Source organism: Myotis davidii, unplaced genomic scaffold (assembly GCF_000327345.1).
Source record: "Myotis davidii unplaced genomic scaffold, ASM32734v1 scaffold67, whole genome shotgun sequence".
Classification (NCBI taxonomy): Eukaryota; Metazoa; Chordata; class Mammalia; order Chiroptera; family Vespertilionidae; genus Myotis; species Myotis davidii.
In genome coordinates this window covers 971,447-988,298 of record NW_006298521.1, presented here as the reverse complement: position 1 = coordinate 988,298, position 16,852 = coordinate 971,447, and the positions used below count along the sequence as shown (strand labels likewise).

The window sequence follows — 16,852 nt, the reverse complement described above, 5'->3', positions numbered from 1 at the left end:
CCTGCTGTGTGTGTGAAGAGTGCGCATCTGCCCACCTCGCTGATAGGATAGTTTGGGATACACGCTCCCAGGCGGTAGTTTCCGATAGGTAATCAGACCCACGGAACTGGGTGCCCGGCGGGGACCTCCCCGCTGTTGCAGCGGGCAGAGCAGTGAGTGCCCTGAGAGCGAGCCGGCTCCCTGCCCGCCTGGCGATAGGAATTCTGTGTGACTGTGGTCAGGTCTTTATCGTGTTTGGATTCAGTTTCCTGACCTATAAAATTAGAGGATTAAACAAAATGATTCACAGTTCTCTTTCCATTCCAATAGGATGTGTTTTTCCAAACCTTATTGGAAATGTTGTCTTAGGAAAATAAAACTTACTCAGAAATCTGATGATCAGAAACTGATACAATGGTTAAGAACTTTAAAAATGTTACTCTTTTGATTGTAGTCACAATTTTTATAATTGCTGTGGTTTTGAAATTTTGCCTGTATGTTTGGGTCTAACGTTAAGCTTTATGCACTCCTTCGTAGTCGTGTTAAGTACTGATTTTTCTTTAATATCTCTAACAAAAAAGAAAAGTTCATGCTTATAAAGTAAGTTTAAATGCCATGTTTATAAATCCATGACCCCTGCTACTGCCACATATGTATACGTTTATTCCTGAAAGAGAATTATTTGTAGGTTTTTGGTTTTTTTTAACCTAAAATAAGTAACTTGATGAGCACTGGTAGAAATTAGTCACTGCTTCGCGGTAAGGAGCACACGAGCACGCGAATACATAGTGTAACTGTGACTTAACACTCATGTTTGTATTTTCCGCATTGCTATCAAGTGATCTGTTTTTCAGCTAATCAGTAAGCAAATGAGGAAGGCAGACAATAGTTTCCATTTTATTTATAAACCGGTGGTGGCCGCTGCTTCCCTCCTTCATGGGAGTTTTCTGCTCAGGCGTGATCTCCTCCTCCGCCTCCTGTATTCTCCTTCCCAGGAGGAGTGTAGCCCCTCCCCACACACAGAACTTAGCAGACATTGGCCCGTGTGCCATTACCTCACCTGTCATACAGCGAACCGTGCCACGTGCCTGCCTGCTGCTGCTCGGCACTCCCGTCAGGTGCTGTGTGCGGGAACGGTTTGGTCTTTCCTGTTCTGCGGTGTCCACGGTGCCCAGGCACAGAACAGGTGCAAAACAGGGTTTTTTGCATGGAAGCATGCGGCTGAGGGGTTTCCTTACGCACCGAAGGGTCTTTAGTAGCTGGTTAGGGTGTGCGAGCCCTGGCAGCCTACACAGGGCAACCTATCCTGTGGGGCCCGCCTCCACTGTCCAGGTCACATTGGTCACTGCGAGCGATACCAAGTTACAGTCTCCAGGCACAGTGAGGTGGGAGGTGGCGTCTAGAAGGGGACCTTGCTCTTTTCAAAGTGCTTATTTTATACAAGAAGATGTGTCAGATATTTAACATCTAATTGGCCACATCCTAACTCTACAAATGTCACTAAGAGCCACCCTCCCCTCTCCTCTGCACTTGGCATTATGGGTAGTCATTGCTTTTGCTATGAAGACATTGTCAGTGAAAGCATCGACAGTGTTTGCTCCTACGAACTCGTCCACAGCTCTTGTTGGGTGAGTCAGGCGCTGTCCCAAGCGCCACAGGGGCAGCTCAGTCCCTGTCGGCCTGGGCAGGCTGGCACTCCTGTCGGCCTGTGTGACAGGTGCACACGGAGGGAGAGAGCGCAGTGGCTGGTCCAGGCCTCCCTGTGGTGGACGGCAGCCTGGCTCTGGAGCCTGTCTTAATAACACTGCCTGTGCCGCCTGCGGAAGGCCATCGGGTAGGGTGACATGTGTGTTGTATGTAAAAACGTAAAAGACACCTGACAGTACATTGTACGAGGACATTTAAAGTGAATTCCTTTACGGCAAGATAATCATTCCCTCAGCGGTGGCTTGTTTCTCCGGAATACCGTGTGTTTCTCTAACGTTGATGTGTCGAGTATGGTGGTTTAGATGCCAGTTCAGTGAATGAATGAAGCCCTGAATGAGAGCCTAATCCTCCGTTCCATTGGGAGGTAGATGTTGCTGGAGGTGTCTTGTGGTTCATATTGCACGTGGTTATACGGCCTCAGCCAGATTTCTGGCTGCTGTGAACTTTGTTTTCCAGAAACATCAACCATAAATATTCTGGCTTGAGATTTGTACTTTTGCTCCTCATGCCCTCTGAATTGCACATATACACACACGGAAGCAATTTAATGATGCCAGCAAACCTTGTGATACATTTGATGAAAGGAAGCGGGGCCCCTCTCCAGTGTAGAAACCAAGACTTGTTTGTACATATAATCGCAGGTCAGAATAGGATTCTGAGGAACATACTTGGTTTATGCTGGATAGGTTGCCCTGTATATGATTTTTTTTTTTCTAGGAAAAGGAAAAAGGTTGTTGAATAAAAATATTTATTGATAATTTAAATATTGATGTAAAAAATGGCATAGGTTGGGTTTCAGATTTATGTTTTTGTAAACTCAAATGATGAAACAAACAAAAAAGCCTACCTTCCCAAGAAAGATAGTAAAATGAGCAGCTAAGGCACCCGACCCAGGAGCGGGAGAGCCGTGGCTGTCAGGTGGGTGGCCCTGGGCAGGCAGCCTGCGTCAGCCTCTCACCACCCTGGTGTGAGCTGGAGCACCGGCCTCGCCGTCCTATGTGCACCAAATGAGGAAATGGGGGGAAAGCGCTTCACTCTAGTCAGTAATGAATGTTGATTTTATAGTTCTGATCACTCAGAGAATGATTAAGTATACATTTCCCGAAAAAATAAAAAAGAATAAGTAGTGAATGTTGCCCGTTTGACTTGGCTATTGTTATTATTGTTGATATATTAGAAAACTGGCAGCATTTCTGAAGTTTGAATTATTTTAGTGCTCAAAGTAACAATATAAAAGGTGCTTTTTTCTGTAGCCTCGCCATATCAAAGAAATCAAGATTTTTAAAAAACGTGATTGATGAGGGTTAATTTTATTCTCAAATCCCGTTTCCCCAGCTAGACATTTAAGCAAAGTATGGACGTTAGAGAGTAAAAACGGTCTCGTACAGGGGTCTCTAGGTATTTCTAGTGTCGTGGTGTCCCAGTAGTGCATGTTCCTGTAAAGTCTCTGCTTCCCAGGGTCACACTCTTGGACGCTCTAATAGCCAAGATGGTGGGCGAGGAGCCTCTGACCAAGGATGACACGACGGCGCTCCTGGGCCACGCCGAGCTCATCGCCAGCACCTTCGTGGACCAGTGCAGGGTTGTGCTGAAACTGACTGCCGGGCAGCATGATGACGACGAGGTGAGAAGACAGGCTTCCCAACTCCACGAGGTCCTCTATGAGAATTCTTTTTACAAGCTTTTCAGATAGATTACATAAGTATCGCGATAGTCAGATGTCTCTCTCCTCCCCTTCATATGTTGGAAACCTAATGACAGAGTTGATAGTGTTAGGAGGTGGGGCTTTTGGCACGTGATCAGGTCATGGTGGAGCCCTTACGAATAGGGTTAGTGCCCCAGAAAGATCCCTCACCCCTCCCACCACGTGAGGGCATAGCAAGAAGCCAGCAATCTGCAACCCGCAAGACTTCCTCCCCAAACCAGCCACGCCAGCACCTGATCTTGAACATACAACCTCCAGAACAGCAAGAAATAATTTCCCTTGTTTATAAGCCATACTTATGGTCCAGTGCACAGATTCGTGCACATTGAAAGGAAATTAATTAGAATTCCTGGGACGGTACAGAGGCTTGAAGGACGTCTGGGCAGGGCAGGCAGGAGGGGGTAAGAAAACTCATGCTCGGCTCGTGGCGCTGGCTCCAGTGCAGGGACTAATGCAGGCGGTCCTGGGTGGTCCCACGGTTCCTCCTGGCCGCCCTCACCTGGGGCGGCTTGAAGGTCGTCTGTGGAGTGAGCGGGGTCCCTCCAGCAGGTGGGGTCCCTTGGCCTTGACTGAGGGGATCGGGCCGAAACTCTCTCTCAGACATCCCCCAAGGGGTTCTGGAGTGCAAGAGGGCACTCTGCAAAGTTGCTGTCATACAGGGTGGAACGTAAATGCAAGTGTGCAGTAAACCAGATTCGGGCGACAATGCCCCAAACAACATAAGCGATCCCTCCCTGGCCTCTGGGGTGGCACCGTGGCTCGAAAGGCGTCTGCGGAGTGAGCCAGGTCCCTCCAGCAGGTGGGGTCCCTTGGCCTCGACTGAGGGGATCGGGCCGAAACTGGCTCTCAGACATCCCCCAAGGGGTTCTGGAGTGCAAGAGGGCACTCTGCAAAGTTGCTGTCATACAGGTGGAACGTAAATGCAAGTGTGCAGTAAACCAGATTCGGGCGACAATGCCCCAGCAACAACATAACCCACAGCAGGAGGTGGAATCACACAGCCCCAAGAGGAATCGGGCTCCCTCCTCTCTGGTTCCTGGGGTCCATCACCCAAGAACTGCCACTGCCAAGTCACGGCAGCTCAGCAGCTCCTGCATTGAGTGTCTGCCCCCTCGTGGTCTGCATGTTATAGGTACCAGCCGGCCACTTAGCCTTTTATATATATAGATTATGCTGTTTTCGTTAGAGCAGTTTAAATAGACTAAGACTATCCTTATTTTAGAACAGTGAAGAAGATACAGATAAAGGAAAACAATATTCTTATTCACAACCATTCAAAGTTAATGACAACAATTCTAGTTAATATATTTATCTAGGCAGATAACATCAAATAGACACATGCATATGTACACATGTGCACACACACATTAAAAATGAAATGATTCTGTGCCATCTTTTTGTAAATCCCTGTTGTTTCTTCTGAAGTTTTGACTACGTTTGTAGTACTATGTACATAGTGGGCACTTAGCAAATATTTTCTGAATGAATGAACAATAGTTTGTTAGTGGCTTTTTAAAGTGCCAGTGTAGCACTCTAAGTAAAGAATTTATCATCATTTATTTGTGCAGCTACGGGGAGCTGGACATTGAGGTGTCCCCGTTTGCGTTGGTTCTGAAGAGTGCTGTAGACTGTCTCCGTAGCAGCATCTGTGTACACTTCCACGCTTGTGAACCAGGCGCAGTCCCAGAGGGGCCCGCTGGGCGGAAGGGTTGACCCCGTTGTGAAGCTTAGGGTGCACATTTGCAAATTGCCTTCCAGAGTTTGTTTCTCTGACCTGGCGGGAGATGCCCGTTCACCCTCACCTGGTGGGCTCCTCCAGGCATTTTTATTCTCCCAAGCTCTACCCTATGTCATCCCGGCCTTTCCTTTGCTAAGCTAGCTCACATCCTGGTTCCCTCCTCTTCGCTTTAGAAATTCCCTTTATTTTAATTTATTTCTTTTTCCTTTGGTCTTAAAGTTGGAATTGAATTTTCTCTGGAATTCTCTTCAGCAGTATAAAGAAATACATTTCTGAGACAAGAACAGAGATGAATCTCACACGCAGCGATGAAGGCAGCCAGGTAGGCTAGAGAGTGTAGTCTGATTCCACCTCAAGCTCCACAGCACACCGCTTACTGCTCACGGCGAGGAGCTTAGCTGTCCCCGGGCTGCCAGCGGACAGGTGGGGCTGGCTGTGGAGGGCACGCGGGAATGTCATGGGCAGTAGAAATATACATAGCTGTGTACATTCACACCGCTCAGTACCGTAGGCTTAAGAGCATGTATTTTATGGCATGTAACTTCTACCTCAGTGAAGTTGATTTCATCAGCATGTTCAGAAACACAATAATGGGTCCTTTGTGTGCTGATAGGAATGATGAAGAGAGAGAATCACTTTGGCAAATAGGTGAGGGCTTGCCCTTCGGTGGGACCGTCCTCTTTCTCCAGATGGGAAGGGGTGTGGTCACTGCTCCATCGCATCTGGAGACTGATCTGCGAGCCTGCGAACTCCGGCCATACATGCAGGTGTGGTTCCGACGGGCCTGCCACACAGGTGTGCTTGTTCTGGGCGCCTGTGCCTTTCCGCGGGGTTCCTTTGCTATTGATGTTCATGCCGGCCATGTGAGGTCTCGCTGACAAAGCCAATGTTTGCGTTGCCCTTTGCTGTGACAGGAGGAGAAAGAGAACGCCCTCCCTCACGGGTTTGCCTGTCCTTCGTGAAGACAGGGTTGCGTGTTTCCAGCAGGAGGAGCAGTGAGCTGAGCTTCTCGGAGGTTAAATGAATTCTCCAGAGCAGAAGGGAGGGAGAGCTTAGGGCTGGTGAAATCTCAGCTGTAAATGTTCTCACGGCTCTTATATTTATAGTATAGACGAGTTCAACATTATCATCAGTGACCTGATGGAACTATATTTAGGAAATTTTACATTTCTCCTCCAAAGAGGTTTTTCTCTAAGGTGGGAGAAATTATCACATATTAAGTGATAGAAAATTGTGGACAGTTTCCCTTTGAAAAACCCCAATAGTTTACTTTTTGATAATTCATTGATCTATATACACGCACGACTTGTGCATATTAGTGTATATACGTTATCCTTTCACTTACAAGTTTAAAAAGCTATGGTCATTTTTCACAAGACCCCTTGCCTCAGTATTTACACATCCTGGTGTCGTCTCCACTGATGCCTGAGAGTCAGGAGTTTGTGAGCTGATCGTTAAACTCAGTAGCCTGGAAGCGGCCGTTGTGAAGTATCTATAGCGTCGGCCACTTTACCAGCAAACCGCTGCATTTACCCATCTGTGATATTTTTAGGACAAGATAACTAGTAATGTGCTCATAATACTATGTCTGAAAAATCAGAAAGAGGCAATCATTTTTATAGCATCTGGTTTTTAATTTATGTATTCATTCGGCTTTAAGATCCTGAGGTTTTATCCATATCTCTTCCTTTATAAAAATGGTCTTAGATTATGATGTTAATATACCTAGTTCTGTCTTTTGGTATATTCTTGCATACTTCCGAGATACATGCCCTTAACCAGGAACCGAACCGGAGACCCTTTGGTCCTCGGGCTGACGCTCTAACTGCCGAGCAACTGGCCAGGGACATCAGTTAATTTTATATGTATCTCTAAAAGATAAGGAGTCTTCACACATAAGTGAAGTACAATTAGCACATTTAAAATTTAAAAAAATTTTTTTTAAATATATTTTATTGATTTTTTACAGAGAGGAAGGGAGAGAGAGAGAGAGAGAGAGAGAGTTAGAAACATGGATGAGAGAGAAACATCGATCAGCTGCCTCCTGCACATCTCCTACTGGGGATGTGCCCGCAACCCAGGTACATGCCCTTGACCGGAATCGAACCTGGGACCTTTCAGTCCACAGACCGACGCTCTATCCACTGAGCCAAACCGGTTTTGGCTTAAATTTTAATATCAAACAGTATTTACATTACCCCCATTGTCTACTTCCCCCCCCCAAATTTATTTCTTTGATTTGGGATACAAATAAGGGCCATATGTTGCAGTTGGTTGATAGGTCTCAGATCTCCCTTCCTACTAGTGTATAGATTACCCCCGCCCCATCCCTCTTCCTTCTCTTTCCTGTGCTAGTTGTTTGTTGAAGAATTTGGCTTGTTTGACCTGTGGCGTTTTCTACAGTTTGGATTTGGATGAGTGGATCTCCATGGTGGTGTTAACATGGCCTTCTTTTCCTTGAATTTCTTGTGAATGGTAATTAGTTCTAAACTCGTATTCAGATTCCGGTTAGTTTTTCGTTGTGATTTTTTTTTTAGTCATGTTTCATCTTTGTTGACACGTTCATTCATCAAGAGGCTCATAATGTCTGGTTGTCTCTTTTGTGACGCTAGCAGGTGTTATGATTATTACCTAGATCAGTGATGGCGAACCTATGACACGCGTGTCAGAGGTGACATGCAAACTCATTTTTTTGGTTAATTTTTCTTTGTTAAATGGCATTTAAATATATAAAATAAATATCAAATGTAAGTCTTTGTTTTACTATGGTTGCAAATATCAAAATATTTCTATATGTGACATGGCACCAGAGTTAAGTTAGGGTTTTTCAAAATGCTGACACGCCGAGCTCAAAAGGTTCGCCATCACTGACCTAGATCCATCAGTTGTTAGGGGCTGTGAAATATCATTCATTTTTCATTTATTAACTATAATATTTTCTAAAGATATCTTCCCCTAATCAGCTAATAGGTTATATAAGATACATTTTGTTTTCCCCTCCTTGATTACCAGTATTCAGAATAAGGAGTTGATTTTGTGATATCATCCAGAGATGACAAGTGCCTTGTTTTGTTTTAATTATTATGCAGTCATGGCTTTAGACTTACTTGATTTGTTCTCCATCATCTGCAGCATGATTCTTCCTGGTGTCCTAATGTGCGCTTCCTACTGGGGCCTCTTGGGTTGCTTCTGGTTTCTCTTGACTGATCCTAGTAGTTTCAGTTAGCTCCTTTGCCACCCGTATTGCAAGATGCCCTGGCCTAGTCACCCCTCACAACCCCCCTGCCACCCTAATTGCCCTCAAAAGCCCCCCCCACCCCCCGCTGGCCTGGTCACCCCCCACTGCCTGTTGTTCAGTTTTTTGGTCATCCCTCACTAACGCCCCTGCGGGCCTGGTCGCCCCATGCAGCCTGCTTGTTCAGTCGTTGGGTCGTCCCTCACTAACCCCTCTGCCGGCCTGGTTGTAGACAGCCATCTTGTGAGGGTGTGACTGTCAATTTGCGTATTACCTCTTTATTATATAGGATTTCCCTCTAACTTTTTAACTAGCAATTGAAGCTATGAAATAAAATTAAAATGTAAGGCATTAAAAATGTGTGTTTCCTGCTGTTTATTTTGAGATTGCAACACTAAAATAGTATTTTAAATCTCCAAATTACAAAATAGTAAATGCAGTTAGAATTAACAAAAAGAAGATATTTTTCTTTTGAAGAGTGTTATCTTTATGACATAAATTTATAGCATCTACCACAGTTTGCCAGCTAATGTGTACTTTAAAAATGAGGTTCAAAATCTGTACAAAAATTGCATTTTAAGATTTTATTTTGTCCCAGTTGGTGTGGCTCAGTGGTTGAACATTGACCTATGAACCAAGAGTTGTGGTTTGATTCCTGGTCAGGGCACATGCCTGGGTTGCCAGCTCGATCCCTAGTGTAGGGCATATGGGAGGCAGCCAATTAATGAGTCTTTTTCACGATTGATGTTTCTATCTTTCCCTCTCCCTTCCTCTCTGAAATCAATAGAAATATATATATATATATTTTTAAAAGATTTTATTTTGACTCCCTAGTACCATGCCATTGGTAGTTGGTATTTTCTTGGGCATGTAGTCTATTTGGTAATAAACTCTTTAGTAGCTATGTGAACTAGCCCAAATAATATATTTTCCAGCTTACCAAGATATTGTATATAGGTTTATATTTACCCAGAAATAATGCAGATTCTTGTTGCCAATGCTCTGCACCACAGCATTTTACAGGATTCCTGTGGACACGAAATTAATGTAGTTCATGGTGTATTTGTATCTGTAAAGTGAACTTGCTTGCTGGGAACGCTTTAAAAAGAAAGTATCTGCATAAATGTTATGTGCGTAGCTAGTAATTTTGAACACTCATTCCACTGCTGGAAGGTATTTTTGCTTGGATGAGAACTTCTCTGGTTCTTTGCTCCAATAAGACACATGATCTTGCCTTCTCGATGGCGGTGTCTGCTAGCATAGCTGGTCGTTCCCGGCCGTTTCTGATGCTTCTGTTCTGGTTTCGGTAGTTGTTTCTCTCTTTAGATGTGTGAGAAGCACTGACTCTTTAATACTTACTGTGGTAGTTCATTCTCTCACAGCTATTTAAAGCAGTCAGATAATTTAGTTTGATTTAAAAACGTATGTTTCCTTCTCTTCTCACGAGGCCCTGGCTACAATTAGGCTCCTTGACGTCCTGTGTGAGATGACCGCCAACACCGACCTGCTCAGCTACCTACAGGTGTACCCTGGCTTGCTGGAGAGGGCCGTTGGTGAGTGAGCCAGCACACACTGTTGTTTTTCATCGAGAAATCTCTGACTTTTCATACTATAATATAAGTTCAAACACGGATCTGTAGTTTTCAGGGTATTACTATATTTTTGAGATTGGGGGGAATATTTTTTCTGAGGAGGAACTGTGGTGTTTTGGTAACAAACAGCTCAGGCTGTTCCCCCTGCCCGCTGTTTGACTCAAGCTGCCTCATCAGCATGCGAGGGTCCCAGTGCCTGCCGCATGGTGCTCCTGGGAGTGTTTCATCACCAGGGCCTGCCACGGTGAGGGGCGCGGTTTCAATGATGATAGCATTTTTAATATCACTGCAGTTTTACCAAATTTGTTAGTAAAAATTTTCCTAGTCACATTTATGGGACGCGAAGAATAGTGCCTTACACATAGTTATTGTGTCTTTGATTTTTATAGAAAACTAGAGGCCCAGTGCACAAAATTCACGCACTGGTAGGGTCCCTAGCGGCTGCTGGCTGCCAGCCGAGCCTCTCTCCCTGCCCCCGGCCAGCCCCGCCCCCTGGTCGAGGGGACAGTTTGCATACTATGCTTTTATTATATAGGATTGTTTTTAAGCAAGAAGCCAGTGTTTGAAATATTACCATCTTTGCTAAAAAACTGTTTAAAAATAATTCAAGTAGAACCTGCTCCTTGTGGTTAGCCATGCTTATGGTGTTGCTATTCACTGGCTGCTATGTTTTTCTTTAGAAAAAGTTATAATTATTCTGGAGACTCATATGCTAAGAAAAGTGAATTTGGATCTAGATGGGTCGGCAAGTTCACAGTGAGCTGTAGACGATAGTTAGAATCTCGTATCGGTGTTTTATTTTTGAATTCAGTGCTTTTAGTGATAGTCATTGTGGAAAAGTATGCATTTGGAGTCAGAGCAGGCACAGGCTGCCATCTGAACTCTGAAATTACTAACTTCTCTGAGCCTGATTCCTTCATTATAAATTGGGAAAGAGACAACTGCCTTTAGCACGTTAAGTGCCCAGTCAGTCACCGGTGACTGACACTACACTTTCAGTCCTAAAGACAAAACAGGCTGGGCGCTGAATGTGTTACTAGGTTTGTTGAGCTGGTTAAATGAGATAATGCTCAAATACTTAAATATAGCTTCTTTTCCTAGGCTGTTATGGCGTCTCATACAGTGTAACAGCATTAATCAGTTCTTCTCAGTGTAACCAAAACAGCTCCTGGTGCCGCCTTCTGATCACCTGGCCAGAGGGACACCCGTGCTCCTGGGTGTGTGGTGTGGCTCCTCACAGACAGTGGGTGCCTCTAGACTCAGCTGACAGTGGGCCTCACAGCCGTTCTTCCACAAAGAAGTTGAAATTGGAAATCTTTTTCTAAGAAAGATGGTGGAAAGTGTTTACCTAACTTTTCTTTGTGGATAAATGGAAAGCCCAAGTTGGGGTCATCATTATGGCCTATGTCCCCAAAACCATTCATGAAAAATTTTAGAGCAAAAATAGAAGAGCCTGTTAATCATTATTTAAAGGAAGCTTTCAGTATTCAACCTGTATTTGATATTAATCCATTAACATAAATTAGATTCATTTATGGAAAACTAGTACAATATACTAAAAATGTTTCTGTGGAAAATGAAGTTTGTTGTTTTTGTTATAGATCTTTTACGGTTGATTCATGTAACTGCCAACGACACCGCGGACATCTTCAATACCTCTGCTCGCATAAGCGCGGACGGGGACGTCAAAAACGTGGCTGAGGGCTTCCGGTCTCATCTCATTCGTCTGATCGGAAATATGTGTTACAAGAATAAAGATAACCAAGACAAGGTAAGATTGTTTCTTACTGTGTGTGAGACATATGTGACTTCATTTAGAATATAATATTTAAAATCAGAAAACAATCACTTTTGGGGCATGAAAGCTTACAGTGCTTAGAAAGTAGCTTGAGATATGTATATGTGTGTGTATATTCCCACAGATAAACATAAAATGCCATGATTACTTGGATTAGGGTTTGTAGTTTTGTAATTTGCATTGTATTTGTCCTTAGTGTGTTTGAGTCAGTCTCCTTTCTTATAAATTGTTGATCTTCGTCCTAAGCCTATGCATTTAAACAACCTAATGTCCTTAGACAATAGTCAATAAGAACAGGTATTTAAAAAGCCTAGAGCCGAAACCGGTTTGGCTCAGTGGATAGAGCGTCGGCCTGCGGACTGGGGGGGTCCCGGGTTCGATTCCGGTCGGGGGCATGTGCCTGGGTTGCGGGCACATCCCCGGTGGGAGATGTGCGGGAGGCGGCTGATCGATGTTTCTCTCCCATCGATGTTTCTAACTCTCTGTCTCTCTCCCTTTCTCTCTGTAAAAAATCAATAAAATATATTTTTTAAAAAAGCCTAGAAATTGTTTAACACATAGTAGACACAATAAACAGTAGTTATTACTTTTTTAATCCTCACCTGAGGACATGCTTAGAGAAAGGAAGGGATGGAGAGAGAGACATTGATGTGAGAGAGAAGCACTGATCAGTTGCCTTCCATATGCTCCCCGACTGGAGATCAAACCCCCAACCCAGGCATGTGCCCTGACCGGGAATCGAACCGCAGCCTCTCGGTGCTGGGGCAACGCTCAACCACTGAGCCGCTCTGGCCAGGCAACAGCAGTTACTGACATTATCTTAAGAAAAAACAGCTACATTTTAATTTATATCTGCGCCCTACGTCTTGGATTATAGCAACGTAAGCATTTCTTCTAGGAGTTTTGAAATGGATATAATATTAAATCTCTGGAAACTCAGTAGATTGCATTAGGAACCTATTTTGTGCTGAACAGCTTAGAGGTAATCATATCAATAATAGGAGAAGGTGGCACAAATGATGGCAGGAGAATTAGACCAAATGCTTCATGTTGAACTACTGCCTGTATCTTCCTCACACTTTAAGTAGCATCTGTTTTGCTCCATTAAATACTGAATATATGTGTGGCAGGTTCCACTTCTCAAACATGGCCACACAAACACCCAGCAATCTGCGTGCATTCCTACAGTGCGACGTTGCCACTCCCCATCCTCTGAATTGGGATGACTAGAGCTCTTTGACTACTTTGAGCAACGAAATATGGTGGGAGTGGTCAGCACCATCTCTGTGATGGTCCGCGCTGCCTGGCGGGCCCCGTGCCTGCCTCACAGAAGCCGTCACCACGTCAGAGCGCAGACTCCCCGCGGTCACTGTGCGAGAGTTGCCAAGTCCATGTGGAGCAGCCCTGGAGGAGGAGATGCGGAGAGGAGGCAGAAGGAGATCAGTTCTAGGGCCGAGGCACCAGACATGTGAGCGGGACTCCAGCTTGGAAGTCACTAATCTCGGTTTCCTAGTTGCCAGCCGAGGCCCCGTGAATCAGGAGTAGCCGCCCAGCAAGCTCTTCCTGACTTCACAGCCACAACATTGTGAGAAAAAGTGAAAATTGCGGGGGAGGGGATTGAGTTGTAGGTTCTGCTTTTGTGAATGGCCCTGTAAGCTACTATCGGAGTGATCTTCCCATAAATAATTATAAACTCAGGACAAAAGACAGCTAGTGAAGACACTCCAAGGTGACCCAACGGCAGATTCTGAGTTGAATTGACACACGGAAGAAGGCACAGTGTGTGTGTGTGTGTGTGTGTGTGTGTGTGTGTGTGTGTGTGAGTGAGATGCAGGGCAGTTAAAACTCTGTTGGAAAAACCTACAGACCTTTTAGTTTAAAGAATGAAAGACAGGTTTTTAAATATATTTTATTGATTTTTTACAGAGAGGAAGGGAGAGAGAGAGTTAGAAACATCGATTAGCTGCCTCCTGCACACCTCCCACTGGAAATGTGCCTGCAGCCAAGGTACATGCCCTTGACTGGAATCGAACCTGGGACCCTTGAGTCCGCAGGCTGACGCTTTATCCACTGAGCTAAACCGGTTCGGACTGAAAGACAGTTTGAAGCAGCCACAGCCACTGGAAGGTGAAGGAGGTAATCCTGGAAAGGATAAAGCAAGCCCCCCGTCCTCTGTGCTAACCGCCTGCATCCCTGCTGAGGCCGGGATCACACGTGGGCCAGGCACCACGCAGCTCAGAGAAGGATGAAATAATCGTATTGAGATTTGAACGGTCACCCTAAAGAATTTACAGTTAAGGTCCAACTAAGATAATTGCCTGCTAAAACAAACATAACAGTTTTTTAGAGTAATAGAATGCTGAGTGTCCACAACATAGCACTTACAGCGTCCAGGATCCAGACTCACTGGCACACAGGAAAATTCTCAAGAGAAAAAGATAATTAACAGAGAGTGACTGTGTGATGACACAGATGTTGGGTTTAGCAGATAAGGATTTGAAAGCAATTATAACTGTGCTCAAGGATGTAAAGGGAAATATCCTTTTAACGCATGAAAGAGCATGATTCAAAGAAATAGAAACTATAAAAATATGAACCAATTGGAAATTCTAAAACTGAAAAATACAGTAGCCAAACTAAAATTTAAAAATTGTTACTGAATGTGCTTAACAACTCAATAGAGATGACTGAATAAAGAGTTGGGCCCTAGCTAGTTTGGTTCAATGGATAGAGTGTTGACCCATGGACTGAGGGTCCTGGGTTCGATTCCTGTCAAGGACACGTACCTGGGTTGCAGACTTGATCCCCGGCTCTGGTTGGGGCTCGTGCGGGAGGCAACCAGTCGATGTGTGTCTCTCACGTCGATGTTTCTCTCTCTGTCTCTCCTTCTCCCTTCCACTTTCTCTAAAAATCAATGGAAAAATATCCTCAGGTGAGGATTAACAACAACAACAAAAAATGTTGGTGTACGTGGAGATAGATCAATAGAAATCACCTAGTCTAAAGAACAGAGGAGAGAAAGTTTGAAAATAAAATCTTGATCTTAAGATGCTAAATTCTGGGGCAAATTCTGGAGCATTTCATAAGTAGAATAATTCCGACAGCACATGGCACAGAACCAAATGCCCGCCAACCTGGTTTTTATTGTGTGTGTACACTGTTTCAATGACTCCTCATCGTCAAGCAGGTATGAGTGGAAGACTACTAACGCCCCTTGGAAAATTACTGGGCTGATCTTTGTAAGAGAAAGTTTATACAGAATAAAACTCTTTACCTCTTTAATGACCAAGACTGTCTTTCTCGAGGAGCACAAAGGAGGTGTTTTTCTTGTTTAACTGTTCCTTTGTTGCTGCTTTGGATTGGCCTCTTGTGGGAATAAAGGTAGTGACCCTTCAAAGGCTTACGGAGTGACTCACTGGAGGCAGGCTCAGCTTGCACCCTGGGTAAACATGGAGTGTGTCCAAGGCTGCCCCGGGAGGTCGCGGGCCCAGGAAGACCACGGGTGCTCCTGCCCGTGGGCCGTTGCTAATAGCTCTCTGAGTTCTGAGCAAACACTCTCCAGGCTGTGAAGGAGCGGGCTCACTGAGGGGCGGAATGCCTCTGTTTCCCCCACTTCCTCCCCTGAGCCAACACAGGCCTTCAGCCGAGAGCATGGCTCGGATTGCCGTCTCCTTCCCAAGCAGCAGACACGGCAGCAGCCTTTTTCTGAATGTGCTGGAAGCTTCTTTGTTCTCGCAGCCCAATCCTGATTTCAGCTGGGGTGGCAGGTGTTGGCTCTGCTCATTCAGAGGAAGGAGCTCCCCGGCACTCAGATGCCTTTGGCCCTGATTTTGGAAAAACGGTGATGGCATAGCCGGTCTTGATCGCCAGGCTGTTCATTCCCATTGTATCGCCTGCAGGGGTGGCCCCGCTTCTGCCCACAGGAAACCGAGCTCTGTCTCTGCTCTGAGGCTGAAGATGTGAGTGCGGGTTTGTATCGTCCGGCCTGACCTAGTTCCTCCTTCACGCGGGAGGAGACGGGCTGAGGGCCCGGTTGGTGTCTGTGCGCCCCAGCGTGTGCTCACTGCGGGACGGGGGTTGCAGTTAGCCCTGCAGAGCAGGTTCTCACCGCGTTCAGGGAGAGCCATTCAGCCTGTGAGCTGCGGGGCTCTGCGGACCCGGGCTTGTCTGAGCCCCTGCTCCCCCGCCCCGCACCAGGGCCTCTCATCCGGGAGCTCCTGGGAGGGCTTCCTCTCGGACTTCACACTGAAGGTGCTGAGGGCGGGCGCGCTCGGGTCCCCAGGCCAGCCCGGCCGCTCAAGGCCCATCTCGGTCAAGGCTGGCGCTCTGGTGATGAGCACAGTTCCTCCCCTCTTCACAGGGCGTTCCCAGCGTGGGGGCCTTTGTTGGATGCGACGGGTGGGTGTCTCCGTCAGTGAACCTGTCACTCTAGGAGCATCTAGACACCATCCTTGCCTCTGAACTGGAATTCCAAAATTATTGAGGACACATGACCCGATTGCTCTGCCGTTTGATCAGAAGCCAGCTAAGCCCAGCTGGGTCTCTGTGCTTGAAGTTCACTGATGCATGGAGTGTGGTGCCCACCTGGAGAGCGCCCTTGAGACTGAGGCCCTTCCCTGTCACTGCTCTTACTTCATTGGAGCCATGTGACAGCTCTGGACAAGGCTGGAAGGGTAATTACCATCTTTTTTTAACACTAGATTGCCCAAGGAAGTCATTTTGACTGCTGTTTAATTTCAATTAGAAAAACAATGATGTATATAATGACAGAATTTCTTAGAATTTTGTGACTTTTTATACAACATATAAATGCGTTTATTAATAATTGTAGTTACCTCCCCCTCCCTCATTTCCGGTATATATATATGTGTTATACCTATATTGCCCGAAAGCAGCCATTTTGACTGCTTGCGGGGGGAAATTTTTAAAAAAGTGCACAGAAGAAGAAGGCCGCCGAATTTTGAGGAACGATTGGACAACAACATTACCGGAAATACGTGCATTTATTGGGATTTTATATGCTCGTGGAGCCTACGAGGCAAAAAATTTAAAACTCAGTTATTTATGGTCAGCAAAGTAGGGTCCCGTATTTTTTAGA

General features: G+C 45.5%; 1 protein-coding gene across 1 annotated transcript in view; it reads left to right on the top strand.

Moving 5' to 3' along the window:
- The window catches only part of ATXN10 (ataxin 10), a 102,441-nt gene that overhangs the window by 28,366 nt on the left and 57,223 nt on the right, over positions 1-16,852 (top strand). Inside the window, exons 7-9 of the mRNA XM_006774171.2 lie at positions 3,145-3,310; positions 9,812-9,917; positions 11,558-11,727. Coding sequence (XP_006774234.1) covers positions 3,145-3,310; positions 9,812-9,917; positions 11,558-11,727 — 442 coding nt within the window. The remainder of the gene's footprint in view (positions 1-3,144; positions 3,311-9,811; positions 9,918-11,557; positions 11,728-16,852) is intronic.